This window comes from Euprymna scolopes, chromosome 41 (genome assembly GCF_053919585.1).
Source record: "Euprymna scolopes isolate OS-2025 chromosome 41, ASM5391958v1, whole genome shotgun sequence".
NCBI classification, from domain to species: Eukaryota; Metazoa; Mollusca; class Cephalopoda; order Sepiida; family Sepiolidae; genus Euprymna; species Euprymna scolopes.
In genome coordinates, this window is record NC_136522.1 from 68,461,612 (window position 1) to 68,480,179 (window position 18,568).

Below are 18,568 nucleotides of genomic sequence, written 5' to 3' on the forward strand. Positions count from 1 at the left end.
TCTGCCTTGTTGTGAACGCAAATACCTTTTCTAAACCAGATCTGTGTCCGAGTCTAATTGAAGCGAATGTGGTTGTGATTGTCAATGTTTAGTTAATTCAAAATAATCCGATAACAAAAAGGAACGCATTGAGAAAACTGTTTCCGTGTTGTACTGTCGGTTTTCTCTATAACAATGTTTATCGCACACGCATGTATAATCATGTTTGTTACATTTCTACAAAGATGCAGGCTGCAAAATAAATATATACATTCTAGCTTGTTCCAGCCGTATGACAATCAATCACAGAGACAGTTTCATAACAAAACTGTTTTTTTTAATTAATTATTATTTTGCCTGCAGTGGTTGTTGGACGTATCAAGCAAGAGTAAAATGCGAGTTTGGGGTTTACGAGCTAATGACGTAACCATCATACGATTCTCTCTCTCTCTCTCTCTTTCTCTCTCTCTCTCTCTCTCTCTCTCACACACACACACACACACACACTGTCTTTGTTTGTCACACCTTTTGCTTTTATTGACAAATTCTTTCTTTGTTCCATCCAAGGTATCAAAGAACAACACAGTATCTTCTTTGGTTCATCAGAGGTCAATATGTGTGTCAAAGTTCGACATGATATTTTCTTTGTTCTCTGCTAATCTGGCATTAGTGTGTGTGTGTGTGTGTGTGTGTGTGTGTGTGTGTGTGTGTGTGTGTGTGTGTGTGTGTGTGTGTGTGTGTGTACAATCTCCAAGTTCCTTTATCAACATCAGTAGCAAAAAAAAAAAAAAGAATGTATGGAGGACATATTTACCGTCAGATATTTATAATGAAAGATTTAGGAATTTTTTGAAAAATAAACAAATAAAATTTAGTTATCAAAACAATGACCTGGAATAAGGACTGACCTCGTCATGTGACGTCAAAAAGTCGAACTAATTAACATTGATGATATTGTTTTTTTATCTTCCTTTTTGCAAAACTCAATCGTGTTCTGCAAAATCAAAAACAAAAGCAATTTTCCTCTACAAAATAACCAAACCAAACACCATGGATAAATATTTGAAGATATAAAGAACTTGAAGCATAACGACTTTTACCAAAATTACTGGATTCGGCATTATATAACCCAAAAAGTGTTGATACGATGTAAAACAAAACACTCAAACCAAACACCATGAATAAATATCTCTCTCTACTCTATTGTTATTTCCATGTAAAGTACTCGACTGAGCTCCAATCTTTGGTTCCTTTTTGTAGGACATTCACAGAGATCAACTCGTCTGGCTATCACAACAGTCTTTTCCTTTCGCTCCATGTGACTAGCACCAGTCCGAATTTCCAGGGGCATGGCTTATTTGCAAAGGTTTCATGCCTGTGAAACATTAACGTGGCACTGCTTCTCCGCTGATTACAACATAGTCATCTTTAAATCCAATGTGAACAAATTAGTGTCATAAACCACTCCATGAGTAATCAAACGCTTAGATCAGTGTTGATTACTTCCATAGTGTTCCTCATCTTTCAGTTGGCAATCATTCCATCTCATTAATCTTTATCCTCTAATAACTCTTATCCTTGACAGGTAGTGATCCAATAATAATCAAATCTAGTTCATACTAGAATAAACCAGAATCAATGTTAGTACTTCCATAATGTTCCTCATCTTTCAGCTGGTATTAATTCCATTCCATTAACCTTTATCCTCTAACAACCCTTGACCTTGACAAGTGGTGATCCAATATTAATCAAACACAGTCAATGCTCAGTACTCCCATAGTATTCTTCATTTTTCAGTTGACAATCGTTTCGTCTCATTAATCCTCATTCTCGAGTGGTTCTTGGCATTGATAACTGCTGACCCAATAGTAATCAAACGCTGTTCATATCACGGATCAATGTTTAGTACTCCCATAGTGTTCCTCAACGTTCAGTTCGCATTCATTACATCCCGTTAACCTTGATCCTCTAATAACTCTTGGGCTTGACAAGTAGTGATCCAATAGTAATCAAACAAAGTTCATACCACTGGTCAATGCTAAGTACTCTCATAGTGCTCTTCATTATTTAGTTGCCAACGTTTCGTCTCATTAACCCTTATCCTCGAGTACTATTGGGCATTGATAAATGGTGACCCAAAACACCGATTCTCCAAATTTTAACAATTTTTTTTTCTTATCTCGATTGTTATATTCTTCTCTCTCTCTCTTTTTTTTTTTTTTTTTTTTTTTTTTTGACAGAAGAGTGAGCAGACCAGAGAATGCCTAAGACTCTGCCAGTCTGATTTTGGTATGGAGCCACTAACCCGAATGATCTGATGAACTCGTTTCACTTGTATCCCCCCCTCGACGTACATATCCCCGACAAACCCGCTTAGCAATAAGATCTCACCCCTTCACTGTTGTTGTCCCTAAATGCCAGAAAGCTTTCTATTCTAATAGTTTCTTCCCTCGAACAGCTACACTTTGGAATTCCCTTCTTGCTGCCTGTGTGAACATGAGTAAAAAAAAAAAAATTGTTTGAAGGTCCGCCGAAACAGTCACTAACATAGATTGCCTATCTAAATCAACGGTACAAACTCTCAATTGTAAATCCCATCATATCAGCAACGGCGTCCCTTATATGTATAGCAATACTTCACCCCGCAGAACATTGTTATATATTCAGTTTTGCAACGTGTTGTTTATTTATATATATATATATATATATATATATATATATATATATATATATATATATATATATACACACACACACACACATTCGCCTATTCAGCTCAGGTTTCGCTCGGGATATTGATACGAGTCTACAAACGTTCGTTGTTGTTGTTGTTGTTGTTGTTGTTGTTGTTGTTGTTTTTTCATCGTTTCTGCTTCGCTATTCTCCCCCGCAAGACCCTCACCCCCGTTATCTTTTGCTTCGTTGGAACGGTTGCAAATTCTACAAACGTAATCCGATAGGCCTCTCTCTTTCACCTGTACAACACACAGCGCCATCTATGCTAGCTGGCCTAAATACCGTTCGATGATGTTACACAATATCAAAGCCCCATTTTGTATTACTACCCACTTTACACAATTCCATATCGCAGCACGGATTCCGTGAAATACGATAGACATTTTGTGTCTGTTTCATCTATCTTGATTCGGCTCTATTCAGATTTTACGAGGTTAATTTCAAATATAACTTTTTGACGGTACAAAACGCATATAGCGCTTTAAAAATAATACAAGGAAACCCTTTCGCCAACAACCTCATCGGCAGTTAATCGTTGGTATAACGTAGAAATACAAAAGACGGATTAAATTATCACGAAAGAACAAATAGTCAGGGATATACGGAAAAAATATATAAATAAACAAATGGGAATTCGTGTAAAATAATATATCTACAATTATATATAATGTATGCACAAATAAGATAGAGGGGTATGAGAACGATTAAAATGTATCCCCGAGCAGATCCAATGATTTAATAAATTCCTTCTGCCGACAAAGAGCAGGCCTACGTGAAATAACCGAGACTGACTCCAAAATTGTTTTCTCCCATTTTATATGCATTAGAACAAGCTGTATTTTCGATTAGATATTGGCCAATGGCAGATTCCAAGGTGGAAGACGGGCGAAAGCGACGTGACTTGCCCAGTCTAATTTCTGTTGGGATATGTTGGTTAATGCGTGTCTGAAAAATGGAAGGAGGTTCGACCCACATAGCCGGCAGCGTACTGGCAATTGAATTCATAAATAACATTACTTAGTGTGATGTAAGGTAAACTATGCTTCGTGATGAGGGGGAATGCAGATTTTACACCAAAAACTAAACGTAACACAACAGAGGGGAAACAATTTGATACAGACTTAATGATTTTTTTAATCTTACACAGTACTGACTTTCAAAATCATTTAAAGATTTTGACGTCAGTCTCGATTATTTCGTGTAAGCCCTCTCTTTGTCGACAGAAGAAATTTATTAAATCATTGGAATTGCTCGGGGAACCATTTTAATCGTTCCCATATAGCCTTCATCTTATTTGAACAAACATTATATATATATATATATATATATATATATATATATATATATATATATATATATATATATATATATATATTATTATTATTATTATTATTATTATTATACTGTTGGTAGAATTTTTCAGTAACTCATAACAACAACACAATATGCCATTCCAAAGAGTGCTCAATGCATGAAACAGAGCAATATATTGATTGTTGGAGAGCTATTGGCTACACATTAGCAAACGTGTTTCAATGACCCCCTAGCAGGGAAAATCACCTCATCAGGCCAAAAACCATCCACGAAACTTTCAATAAAGACCATCCCTTTATATTAAAGTCAACTTTACAGGGTTGAACCATTCTAAAAAGAAATAGGGGTACTAACAACCTATATCAAAACAAATATAACCTATTCACAAAATAATATTAGGTTTTTCAAGGTATAATTCTGAAGCAGATTTATTATAAGTTTGCATTAAATTTTATAGCTCCAACCATTATAATTATTTTTCGTTTGTTTTGTTAATACGGATTTTTAGAACTATTACTCCAATATCAGAGCAATTCATAAATTTAACTAAGGTTTTTTTTTCACTTAAAATCGAGATATAAATATATACATATATTACTAAACTATAAATTTAGCGCTATTTCTCTATATAATACAAAAGTACCGACATATATACAAACAAACGTGAAAATTTATATATATACAAATTACTCTTATAATATGGTTAAGTATATTAGTAACCAAGTCTAATTATATTATTCACGGTAAAAATTTCACTACTGAGTGAAAAATATCTTTTCATTTTTTTTTTTATATATAAAAAAAAAATGCTAAATTATTTAAACAATAAAAGTTTAATAGAACAATATACTTTTTTTAACGAAGGCTGTTTTAAAAAAAAATATCTGAAGAAATTAGAATGTTTATATCTTCAAGTATCAACATAAAATTTGTTGTATATTTAGAATTACATCTATTTAAAAAATATACAGAAAAATGTTTATGCTATACATACTCGTCACAGAACGAAGATGTCATATTCTAAAAATCACATGAGTTGTGCTAGTAAAGTTGTCCATCGAGCCCTGTCATACATGAACTCTTTCACTTTCAACAGCCGTGTATGATCATTCGTTAACGTCTCTACACAGGACCGACCCTTTTCTCTGTACAAACTAACGAAGATAATCAATAAAGCTGTTATAAAATGTTAGAATGAGATTTCTACATTCATTTTCACGTGTTTTTTTTTTGTTTTTTTCTAACGGCAAAATTTGGAATGCAACTTTCATACAAGCATAAAAAGGTGTTCGAAAATTACCTTCTAAATTGAATACTTCCACCATGGCTTCATCGGGGTCATCGGAGACGTAAGGTATGACCGAACACGTGCAGCTGTTAAGGCAATCCGAAACGCGGGACAAATCAGGCTTCAAAACTTCATTCTTTAGAAATGAAACACAAACAAAAAAATAAATAAATTAATTAAATACAATTAAAATTTGGTACAACTTTTACGCATGTAAAAAAATTATTAGTATACACCGGTTTTCGTCAGATCACCGAAGTTAAGCAACGTTGAGCCTGGTTAGTACCAGATTGGGTGGCCATTTGGGAATTCTAAGCGTTGTATGTGCTCTCCGCTTATTTCGGAATTGTCCCCAGTCCTCCTGAACCTCCACTTGCCATTGTTATTTAACAATGCCGATTCAGGAGAAATGTGCTTGGAGATTGCACAACTTTTGCCACAAAAATTCCGAGCATAGTCACCCTTAAAATGGGTATTCATATTCTATCAAGACTGAAGGAAGGTAACACACACACACACACACACACACACACACACACACACACACATACATATATATATATATATATATATATATATATATATATATATATATATATATATATATACTTCAGAATAGTTTTTATTTAACAATCAGTGGTTATGTAGGTTTACAAAATATTACTGGCAGTAATATTCTATAAGTCATCCCATCTAAACGAGAATTGCTCGATATGCAAGATAGAGCAAATAAATTAAATTGTAATTCAATGAATTTCAAAAAACTCATTGAAATGAATTTTATATCAAAGAATTTTTATTATTCTAAGCAAGACAAAGAATGCTTTAGAAAGTTAATCTCCTTAACCTATAGGGTTTCGATGTCTACCATCTCATCAGAGGAGAGAAAATATTAGCAAATACTTATAAAGGTATGCACCCTATTTGCTCTTGTGAGCTGCGACGTTGTTTGACTGTGAAAATAATATATATATATATATATATATATATATATATATATATATATATATATATATATATATACATACTTCAGAATAGTTTTTATTTAACAATCAGTTGTTATGGAAACGTGAGATTGTAAGGTTTACAAAATATTACTGACAGTAATATTCTATAAGTTATTCCATCTAAACAAGAATTGCTCGATATTCAAGATAGAGCAAATAAATTAAATTGTAATTCAATGAATTTCAAAAAACTCATTGAAATGAAATTTATATCAAAGAATTTTTATTATTCTAAGCAAGACAAAGAATGCTTTAGAAAGTTTATCTTAACCTATAGGGTTTCGATGTCTACCATCTCATCAGAGGAGAGAAAATATTAGCAAATATTTATAAGGTATGCACCCTATTTGCTAAAGTCAGTGAGACATGGAAAGTCAAAGTCAAAATAATAAATTTATCAGAAGTTCTGTAGCAGGAGGATTTGAAGAAAAAGGATATGAAAGTTTTTTTAGATCCAGCTTGCTTCCGTTTGGTAATAAGGTCCAAGTTATATATTGGGTAATCCGCATAGCTGTGTAGATATCCGAATCGGGCAAGTGCTTGTATAAATTTGTTTGTGGGTCCAGCGATAATATATATATATATATATATATATATATATATATATATATATATATATATATATATATATATATAAATGACAAGTTATATTCCAAAATTCATGATGTTGACCATCTTATAATTTATTCCTTTAATTCAGTTGAATTATACAATTCTTGACAGTATCAATCACTTAATTATTATATCAATCAGTGAATCTATTATACCTTTAACTCATCAGAAGAAATAGCAACAATCAATCCGTCAAAAGGAATTGAAATGTAATTTGACATGATTAAAATCCGAAAATTGAAAGAGAGACTGTAAATACCTTTTTATTTTTCCATTGCGCCATATTGAATTTTTATCAAACAAAGTCATTAAACCCAACTATTCGTACCAACAATTTTAATTAATTTATTAATCTTCTACCAAAATGTTCTTTTTAATAATTAGTAAATTTATTAATTCTAATTTGTGTATACATATTATGAAAACAATATCAACAAATTATAAACTCTTATACATGTTTGTATATACGAAATTAACCTAAACTAAAAAGTTGGTTGGTTGGTTGGTTGGTTGGTTGGTTGGTTGTTTTTGTTTTACGGCATATCAACCCTTTTCGGGTTATTTAATGCCGAATCCAAAGATTTTGAAGAAAATTTTTTTTAATAGAATATATTTGTTGTTTTCACGTCGGTTTCTATTTAACCCATAGTTGGGACGCTAACAGGTACTACCACTCCGGGTCAGAGTGGACCTGGGAGCAATGGTAATTAAAGGGTGGCTCCACACTCCCCAAAGCCCACAAGCTGGGGCCTCACCACTGGATATAGTTTAAGGTCATATCCAGGACCCCCATTGAGGGACTTTTACCCTCTGCAGGGGGGCAGTCGGCGTATTCTAATGCCCCACCGACAGGGCCGTAAACTAAAAAGCAAAAAAAACAAAACAAAACAAGATATATATATATATATATATATATATATATATATATATATATATATATATATATATCATTCAAACACTACCGTGTATAAGTTTGAATATATGGTTAAGTGGCAGTTTTAGACATTTAGAACCGCTTTAAAGCTCACTCATTTTTCGACCAAATTTCAAACAATTATTACAGTTTATAGATCACCTTCTCAGATATATTGTCAAAAAAAATTTTTTCAATTTTCGTTCAGTAAAACAAAAATTATGATGAATTTACTTGTGGTCAAAATCGTAAAAAAAAAAACGTAAGGAGGTGGGCAACGTTTTTTATGACTGGTTTCCATAGCAACCACGTCGCTTCAGCGACTACTGTTGCTACCAATTCACCGCTCTCACGAAAAGAGAAGTAACAAGTGAAAGAGAGAGAGAGAAAGGGTGGATTTTATTGAAAGCCGACGAGTGCCGTACATTGTTATTACATATGTGTAGGTTATGTTTATGGGGGAAAAAAATAAGACTGAAATTAAACAAAGAATAAGTGAATTTACTGGATAATAATCATTTCTGTTATATAAATATGCATATTTGTGGGAGAATACTTGAATGCCTACTGGATATTATCCTCAACTGTCTAAGGTTTCTCTACACAAGGGTTTGTCAGGTCAACCTAGCACAAGGATACTTTTCTCTATAAATAAACCCTGACTAAATATTCAAAATCACATCGTATTCACAGTCCAAATAAAACCTCAGTATGGATAACGCACAGAGGCTTATATGAGGAATTGTTGCCTATAGTAACAGCACTAAGCTGACTACTCCACCAGACCAGATGAATTCTTCTTCTGGAATCCAGTAAGACCAAGTGACTGCAAGGAAGATTTACTAGAATACTAATTAATACATAATGTTTCCTTTACTGTTACAGAACAGTTAGAATCATAAAAAGATATCTCGGTTTGAATGTACGAGATAGAGGGTGAGTGTCTGGCATCCGGCAGGATGACCCATCCCCAGCAAAAACAAAATGCTAGGAAAAAAAAAAAAAAAGAGTTTTAGATAAGACACACAAACATCAAAAACAAAATATTAGATTAAAAAAAAAAAAAAGATTTATAAACAGTTTCCGCACATTAAAAATATACAGGTCCGGTATATAATCACTTATACTTTTGCGTGTTAACAATTTTTTTTTTGTTTCTTTACAATTTCTCGACTGTAGATTATTTGTCACTTTTTACCTAAAGACAATATCACCGTGTAATTTTCACGTGTACATCTAACCTTTAGGTTTTCTCGCTTTCTTCGTCACCTGCAAAAACAAGAAGTTTTCACAGGGACATGTGAACTAAAAAATATTCTCCAATCAATGAAAATCGTTTCAAACTCCAGAATTAATGAAATTATACAAAAAAAGATAAACAGAAATACAAAGTTTTTCTGGGGGACACCTGCTATGAAACAACATTGTACGCTTCGACTATCTAATACTAATGCTGGAATATGACGCACTAACATTCCTTTAAGCCTGTGGCCATACTTTTTTTTTTTTTTATTATTCCATTTTAAGCCTAAACCAGGCACAGTTGCCACTTTGAGGTAGGAGGCTACTATCAGGGACATAAGTTGCAGGGATACTATGTAAAGCAGTTCAGCAGCAAAATGTTTTTTCACATTACATTTGAACTTCTAAATGTTATAGAGATGATGTGATAAAACCATGTGTGCTATCTCGTTCGACACATCGTCGAAATCAGTTTCGCTTTAATGGTCTTCTCCTTTGCTTTCTCTCCTGACCGTGTCGTCATCTCCCATATTGGTGACTCTCGAGGGAGCGCACAAGTATAAAAAAAAAAAGAAATACAATAAAACAACACACGAAAACACCAACACATTCTGTGAATATTACTTGCACCCATGGGGGTGGGAGGATACCATCGCTTTGGTCTACATCTTAGTTTTCTGTCGAGGCTATGTTCATCAGTCGGTCGATCAATTTATTTCAGTTTTCCAAAGCTCTCTCAATCTGGTTTAAACCGTAACCTACGAGGTGCCTTCAATAAGTTCCCAGACTTTTTTCGTATATGCACTTTTATTAATTAATAGTACACACATGAAACTTTAGTCCCATTTAAAGTAATCTCCTCTGGCTGCAATGCACTTGTTGTATCCCAACAACTCATGGAAATCCTCTTGTGTGAGCATATCTATGACCCTCATCACAGCCTCTTTCATTTCAATTGTCTTATAACGACAGCCTCTAAGGTTTTCCTTGAGCTTAGGGAATAACCAAAAGTCACAGGGAGCAAGGTCTGGACTATAGGGAGGGTGAGGAACCGCCTTGATGCCCATCTTGTACGTTCAACTTAGTAAAACTTGCAACTCACCTCAACTGTAACAGTCGTCAATCGTCGCAAACTCAAGACAGTCTGCAAACTGTATCCAATTACCGTGAACTGTTGTGAAACTCGGTAATTCTTAAATAGCTTTGAAATATATCGATCTCCATTGTTCAGTCTTTGTCTTAAAATAACTGCCACACCTTGGTTAACAATCCTATTCAGCTTCCTTTTGTGTTCCTTTTTGAATAACTTCCTATGCATTTGTTCTGCTGATAAACTTATTTCCTCTTTTTTTTTTTGTTAATTTTTTTCTTCTTTATTTTTTTAATTCCTAACACTTGGAGACGGGGTGGGGCAACGTCGATGGTGTCAGAAATGCTAATGATAAACACTGTTTGATACATGCGTAGTCGTAAATCAATCAAAGAAATAAATAATGGTTAGTTTGCAGACCCAATTCATTGTTGTCTCCCCTGAATTAGCGCTGCTGCTTTCCTGGTCCGACTCTTTCCGGAGAATGAGCTTTTCTTGCAGCTTGCAATTCATGATCTGTTGCTGATAAATCAAGAGTTTTAATTCGTTTATCTGCAAGAAAAGAAAACAAAATATTATCGGGTTCTTCTGCGTCGTTGTGTGAATCTAATATATAAAACTCATTAAGTTTATCTGTCTGTCTACACATTTTTTCAACACACACGCGCACACACATACATACACACACACATACATACACACACATACACATGGATACATACATACGCACACATACATACATGCATACATACACACATGCATGCATACACACACATACACATGGATACATACATGCGCACACATACATACATACATACACACATGCATACACACGCATATACATACATACACACATGCATGCATACACATACATACATACATACAAGCATCCATACGCACATGCATGCATACACACATACATACACATACATATATATATACATACATACACATACATACATACATACATACGCACATGATGATTGCAACGTCTTGTCAGACGAGTGCCACTCCCTCAGACATTTAAAATCCATGAGCCCAAATGCCTAAGGGAGTATCTATACAAATATGATGTTACAGAGTCTTAGCTTTGTACGACAGCTAAGTCTCTCTCTCGGTTCAAAATGTTGAGATCCAGCAACAAGCAAGAGCAAGATAGCCAGCAACAAGTTAAACTGCAGACCAGCTTAATGCGGGTACTGGTCTCCCGCTTTATGGTTTTTTAAATCAGAGATTTGCTTCTCCTAGAAAGGTTGCCTTCACCACGGCTTACGGGAGCCCTTTCCACCCCAATACACACACACAACATACGCACATACATCCATCCATCCATACATACATACATACATACATACACACAGACATACATACATACGCACACACAGACATACATACATACACACATATGTATATGCATGCATAGATGATGAAGTGTGTCCATCAATTTTGATGAATACCACGAAACATCACCAATGATGATGTGACTTGTGCATGAAATATCAGCTGTAGGTTGTTTCCACAGATTTAATCGAATATATTCATTCAAAACAACTTGCACCTTATCCATACAATCCTGGAGGAAGGAATAGAAGACGATGTGGCAGCCATGCTGATCAACTTGGATCAGTCTAAACTTTTGACAGGGTCGGCTATCGCTTCCTGGTATTTGTTTTGGAGATTACCAATTTTAAATTGGACTTCTGCAAATGTATTAGTTAACTGCTTCTAGCTGGTTATTATCTATTTATCTATCTATCTATATAATTATCTATCTATCTATCTATCTATCTATCTATCTATCTATATAATTATCTATCTATCTATCTATATATCTATATAATTATCTATCTATATATCTATATATCTATATAATTATCTATCTATCTATCTATCTATATAATTATCTATCTATCTATATAATTATCTATCTATCTATCTATATAATTATCTATCTATCTATCTATATAACTATCTATCTATCTATATAATTATCTATCTATCTATCTATCTATATAATTATCTATCTATCTATATAATTATCTATCTATCTATATAATTATCTATCTATCTATCTATCTATATATCTATATATCTATATAATTATCTATCTATCTATATATCTATCTATATAATTATCTATCTATCTATATATCTATCTATATAATTATCTATCTATCTATATATCTATCTATATAATTATCTATCTATCTATATATCTATCTATCTATCTATCTATATAATTATCTATCTATCTATCTATCTATATAATTATCTATCTATCTATCTATCTATCTATCTATCTATATAATTATCTATCTATCTATATATCTATATAATTATCTATCTATCTATATATCTATATAATTATCTATCTATCTATATATCTATATAATTATCTATCTATCTATCTATATATCTATATAATTATCTATCTATCTATATATCTATATAATTATCTATCTATCTATATAATTATCTATCTATCTATCTATCTATCTATCTATCTAATTATCTATCTAGTGGAATAAATAACAGAGAATTAAATGGTGACATGTTTTGACTTGTATCAAGCTCTCTTGGCCATTCAGTTGCACCGGAAGTATGCGAACGAGGACCGGATGTGACGTGTCAGGTGTTCCGGTTTGAGTAAACTGAATAAAACTAGGTGAATTGGATCCTGGAGGTTGAACAGGCAGGATGGGTTAAGAGTGTAGTACCTGTTTTGATAGGGACAGCCTCCAAATGTCTTGGTTTACTTACTTTACAGTCTCGATCCAACACCAGTGACATCATTTTGTCTTGGCTGTAGTAGCTTTCTAACAAAGACTTGAGCCGTGTCCATGGTAAACTGACTAGTCCAAATTTAGGATCGGCTTTAAGGAAGGAGGGAGAAAAATTAGAGAAAGATAAGTTTTAGAGTCTATAAATTGTTAAATTGTTAGCGTGATGATGATGATGATGATGATGATGATGATGATGATGATGATTTTGTTGTTGATTTTTTTTGTTGATGACGTTGATGATGGTGATGTTGCTGTTGATGTTATTGTTGATGCTGATGATGATGTTGATTTTGATGATGATGATGATGATGATGATGATGATGATGATGATGATGATGATGATGATGATGATGAAATTTACTGGCATCCGTCAATGTCATTAAAAATATAGTCTTGAGATTGTTTCGTCACGTTAAGCGTTCCAGTTTAGGGCTATGTAAAATAAAAGTCGTTTGAAAAGTAGACAAAAGGAAAGTTTGTGACGAATGTGTACATGAAACAAATGAACAGCTTGATGAAAGAATGTGCACATTGGGACACAATGGATAAAAGTGCTAAATAATAAGCAGTCCTTAATGAATAAACCTTGGGCGAAGATTGTAGTGCTTGCAGGACACTCAGCCATTTTAGTGTGTATTCCGCAACTAGTGGATAAAACGTTTAATAATAATTAGTGATGGGACGATTCCAATACAATTACCGATTCCAATTCCGATTCTTTATAAATCTCTAAAAATTTTACTGTTTGAAGGTGGCGTAGGAATATGATTAAGAACTACTTAAGACATATGTTTCTGAACTTTTCAGATGAGGATTCATTATTCATATTATTTGGATTCTTCGGACTACTGTTCTCATCTTCAGTGTTGTTTTTACAACGTTTTGGTCGATGTAACCTTCGACCTTCTTCAGGTGAATCTTGCCGAACTCGGGAGTTTTTGTCGAACTCGAGAACTTTTCTGTCAAACTTGAAAACTTTTCTGTCAAACTCGAGAACTTTTCTGTCAAATTCAGCAATCTTTCTGTCAAACTCGGGAATTTTGAATAGAATTCTTTATTTAATCCACAGAGATAACATGCTTTCCTTCTCTCATCCATTACTGGGTAGAAGTCCTAAGTAATTCGCGGTTGTATTTTGAGTGTCGTAAGAACCCGTGACAGTGGATAAAATACTTGGTAAAAATCAGTTGCAATTTATACTCTTCTAGAGGTTGAAGGTTCAGTTTTCAGTGCGGTCGACACTCAAAACACAAGAGCATGTTAAATTCAGAATTCCGTACAGATTCCAGAGTTCAACAGAAAGATTCCCGAGTTCAACAAGATACACCTAATGTAGGTCGGAGGTTACATTGACTGAAACGTTGTGAAAATAATGATGATGAGAACAGTAGTCCAAATAATTCAAATAAAAGAAATAATAATTCAGCATCTCAAAAATTAAAGAGCATAACTTGATCAAGTGTGAAAAAACTGTTTAATAATTAGTAGTTAATGTTTGAAAGAAAATATGTAGGGACCCAACATGCTGTAGACTCCGTCGTAAGAAACATAAGAAAAAGAATAATTTCACTCCTTTTTTTTTCGGCCACCATGTGTAACATGTCTACCTCTATCCTTCTCTGACGTGATTCCTGGGCTCTTGAATCTCATTCGAATACCGTTCTTCGAATCTTTTTTTTTTTTTTTTACATGGGGGTCACCACTTATCAAGGCCCGAAGGCCAATCAGGGATAAGGGTTATTGCGTGTACAGTAATCAATGAGATAGTATTGTAGTAATCATTAGTATTGGGGGTTTTTATAGAGTGTCTTACTTAAGGGGGCGGTTTGTCAGGAGTTTGTTTATGTTGGACTTGAAGACGTCTTAGTTGTAGTCAGGTGGGAAACAGGCAAGCGGCAGAGAGTTCCACTGGCATGCAGTTCTAAGAAAGAAACTTTGCTCATGGAATCTACGTTTTTTTTTTAATATGGCTTTTTTTAATCTCTTTTGAATACCGCTCCTCTATTCTCTGAACATATTTTTCTGACCTTTCTCCTTCTTCCTTGCCGTGATGTCACCTCGCACACGGCCCTGTTATTTCCATACAGCTGCCATATGCAAGTCCATGCTATGTTACATTAACATTTTCAAATAAAAACGTAAAAAAAAAAAAAAAGAAACTGTAAGATATGCTTTCATTCAATTTTTATTCGTATTATTTGGATGATTTGGGCTACTGTTCTCATCTTATGTGTTATTCTTCAAGTATATCTTGTCGAACTCAGGAATTTTCTCTCGAATCTCTGCAGAATTTAATTAATCCATGGAGTTAGCATGCTCTCGTTTAATCAGCCATGATCAGGTACAAAGCACTGATGATTGAACCTTCAACCTCCAACGTAACTTACAACCGACTTTTACCAAGTACTTTATTCACGGCATCATGAATCCACAGATTACCTAGTTTGACAAAGGTCGGAAGTTACATGGACTGAAAGATTGTACGAATAACAGTTGTCCGAATCATCCAACTTATATGAATAATCAATCTTGTTAAATAATTCATAAAGATGATATCAATTTTTTTTTATTTGAAAATACAAGCCAAAATAATCCAACATAAAAATAGTACAATTCTTTCAAATAGTTTTGGAGCCTATAGGTAAGCAGTAGAGAAATAGAAAGATAAAAAACGCTCAATTATATAGATGTGAAACATTTTACCAGAAAGCCAGTTTTTCCATGGTTTTGTTGTCTCTATCCTCAAGTTTGAGATTTCCTTGTAAAGTTTTGCCTTTAGACGAGTCCAGTCTTGTTCCTTTTTCATCATGATATGCTAACAACGAAATGAATAAAGAATGTCACTTAAAGACTCATAAATAACACAAAATAATGCATCATTTTTTTTTTCTTTGACCATATGCACATGTATGTACAAAGCCAATTTTATTTAGTTTGAAATCGTCTAACTAGGAAAACCCAGAAGAGATGGCTTCAGAAACCACTTCCAAACTCCTCACCAATGAATAGCCATAAAAGATTGTTTTAGCAGCACTTTGAAGACTACTTCCAAACTCTCCGACTAGAAGAACCCAGAAAAGATAGTGTTAAGAGAAACATTTTCACACCCTTCATATATATCAATTAAGCAGACACCCCTTCCCACACCCAATCCTTAGCAGACGGAGTCAAAATGAGGCTGGCCGAGCGACCTAGATTTCTACACCCACGCAATGACCTTCAACTGTCGCCAACAAGAAAAACGCGGGAGAATCAAAGCAGTTCGACGAAGGCGGTGGACACGGAAACATGTGTGGGGGCATTCTGCTCGAAAAATGGAAACACCGCGGTTGATTCGCATGGTGAAAAAAAAAAAAGAAAAACATCTCGTCGACTCGTATCGTGCCACAAAGGAACAATATATACCCACCTTGGCACTAATCGATTGGAATTCACGCCGTGCTGATAAGGAATAACATATATCCACCTTAGCATAAATGGATTGGAATTTACGAGAATCGATCCTTCAAACCAGCACCTCATAAAAGGGAAAGAAGCTTCGGGTGAATTGAACGTCGACTCAACAAAAGAAGTTAAGTAACTCTTTCTAAGTTGTTTTTGCTCGATCAATTATGAGAACTGTTGAATGCCCCATGAAAAAAAAGGAAAAAGAAAAAAAAATGGGGAAAAGAAAAGCAACCCTCGAACTAAGGTTTTTTCCTAAATGCTGAATCCCCCCCCCCTGTTGATCGGCCCATAAGTAACATATCATTGACTATAAAAAAAAAAGAAAAAAAGGAAGAAGGGGAAAAAAGGGGGGAAAGAAAAGAAAAAAAAAATAGAGGAAAGAGGGAAAAACTATCTCTATATCTTGAGACTTTCAGTGTGACCCCCCCTCTCTGAGTATCACTCATATCTCATTGATTCTCATCGAAGAGAACAAAAAGAACCTTCCTAAGACAATCGAAATATCACCCCCCTCTTGTCCCAAATCATTGTCTGCATGTATATATTCTTTTATTCTTTTTTTTTTTCATGTTATTTCAGTTATGATTTCAGTTGCATGTTCTGTTTTCGTAGTTACATTTTACCCGGTTCAATTTGTTTAAATAAATTGTTGATTTAATAACTCTCATACCCGTGTCGACTTGTGTCTCTTTTGTTTGCCTTACATTGCCGCCCGTGGATGCCTCGAGTATATTCCACGACGATTCTGGTCTGAACCTGGACACTGTACCATAGAGACCGCATAATTTGCAGTCGGTACCCATCAAACTTTTCTTTTTCTTAAAACGTGTGCCCGGCCTTGGGATTTTCTCTGAGAACTCCAACCTTGGTACCATACAGGGAGGTTCTCGTCAAGAAACAGGCTTGTGGTACCGTCACAATAGTTTTCATAACACTCCAGAAACTACTTCTAAACTTTTCTACTAAGAGAGCCCAGAAGAGATGGTCTTAGCAGTAATTCAAAGATCACTTTCGAACACTGACTAGGAGAGCCCAGAAAAAAATGTTTTTTCTGGATACTTCTTCTGAACTCTGACTAGGAGAGTACAGAAGAGATGGCTTTAGTAATGCTCTGGACAGTGCTTTCAAAGACTGACTAATTGAAATGAATGGGTCTCGTCTCGGGGAAGCTCCATGTTTTGACAAGCTTCTGGAACTGATTTTCACTCCTGATCTGAAATGGAACACATACATCAAATCTGTTACCAATATTACTGGAAAAATGGTTGGATCACTCTACTGCTCCAGTAGGTATCTCACTGATGATGCAATCCTCTATCTGTACAAGAGCCAGGTACTGCCCTACAATGGAATACTGTTGCCACATCTGGGCAGAAGCTGCTTGGCACACCTACCCTGCCTTGATAGAGTTCAAAACTGACTTCGAAATCTAGTAAGTGATGCCCTTTTTTCTTCCCCACAAAAGAGATGTTGCGAGTCTGTTTCTGCTCTATTGTTATTTTCATAGCAATCTATGGTTCCCTCTTGACAAACTTTCAATAAAAACACCCGACTAGCTACAACCACTGTATATGATTTCCCCCACTCTTTAACTGTGGCTAATTTTAAATGCAGATTCCATGAATAAAGCTTCTTTTCTAGAACTGCCCATCTGTGGGACACTGTTCCACTGGCCTGCTTCCCAGTTGAATACAACATGGTAACTTTCAAATCCAATGTAAACAAGTTCTTGTTGAGTCGTCTTCATAAATAATCAAATTCTACCCAATTTACACAATTAACGATTATTATACTACCACCTTACATTCATTAACCCTTATCCTCGAGTGGCCTTGGGGCTTGATAAGTGGTAACTCCCAAGTAGTCGGGCAGGAGAAGCAAAGTCCGGGCCAGAGAAGATGGACATGCAAAGTCGAAGGCAAGAAACGGCTGGCCATAGTCAGCGTGAGGTCAAAGAAGAAAAGTGTATGCCAAGCGAGATGGACATGTGATCTCATGATGGTGGCGAGAGACTTTTAAGCTGGTGTCGAGATGACAGGGTTTTGTTAATCTCATGGCAGACGTAAGACGCAGGCATTGTTTGGGAAAGTACCAGTAACAAATGCCTTTTTGCTAAAACAAAAATAAAGCCGAGCCAGATTTATTTTTGTTTGTTTG

General features: G+C 34.7%; 1 protein-coding gene across 2 annotated transcripts in view; it reads right to left on the reverse strand.

The window, feature by feature from the left end:
• Positions 1-18,568, reverse strand: part of LOC145266598 (uncharacterized) — a 47,863-nt gene that overhangs the window by 22,238 nt on the left and 7,057 nt on the right. The window contains exons 3-6 of one of the 2 annotated variants that reach the window (XM_080122451.1): positions 15,668-15,779; positions 12,942-13,054; positions 10,602-10,733; positions 5,330-5,453 (exon numbers count right to left, since the gene is read on the reverse strand). In XM_080122451.1, coding sequence (XP_079978577.1) covers positions 5,330-5,453; positions 10,602-10,733; positions 12,942-13,054; positions 15,668-15,779 — 481 coding nt within the window. Of the gene's footprint in view, positions 1-5,329; positions 5,454-10,601; positions 10,734-12,898; positions 13,055-15,667; positions 15,780-18,568 lie in introns of those variants that run through there. The other variant, XM_080122453.1, reaches the window with a different exon arrangement.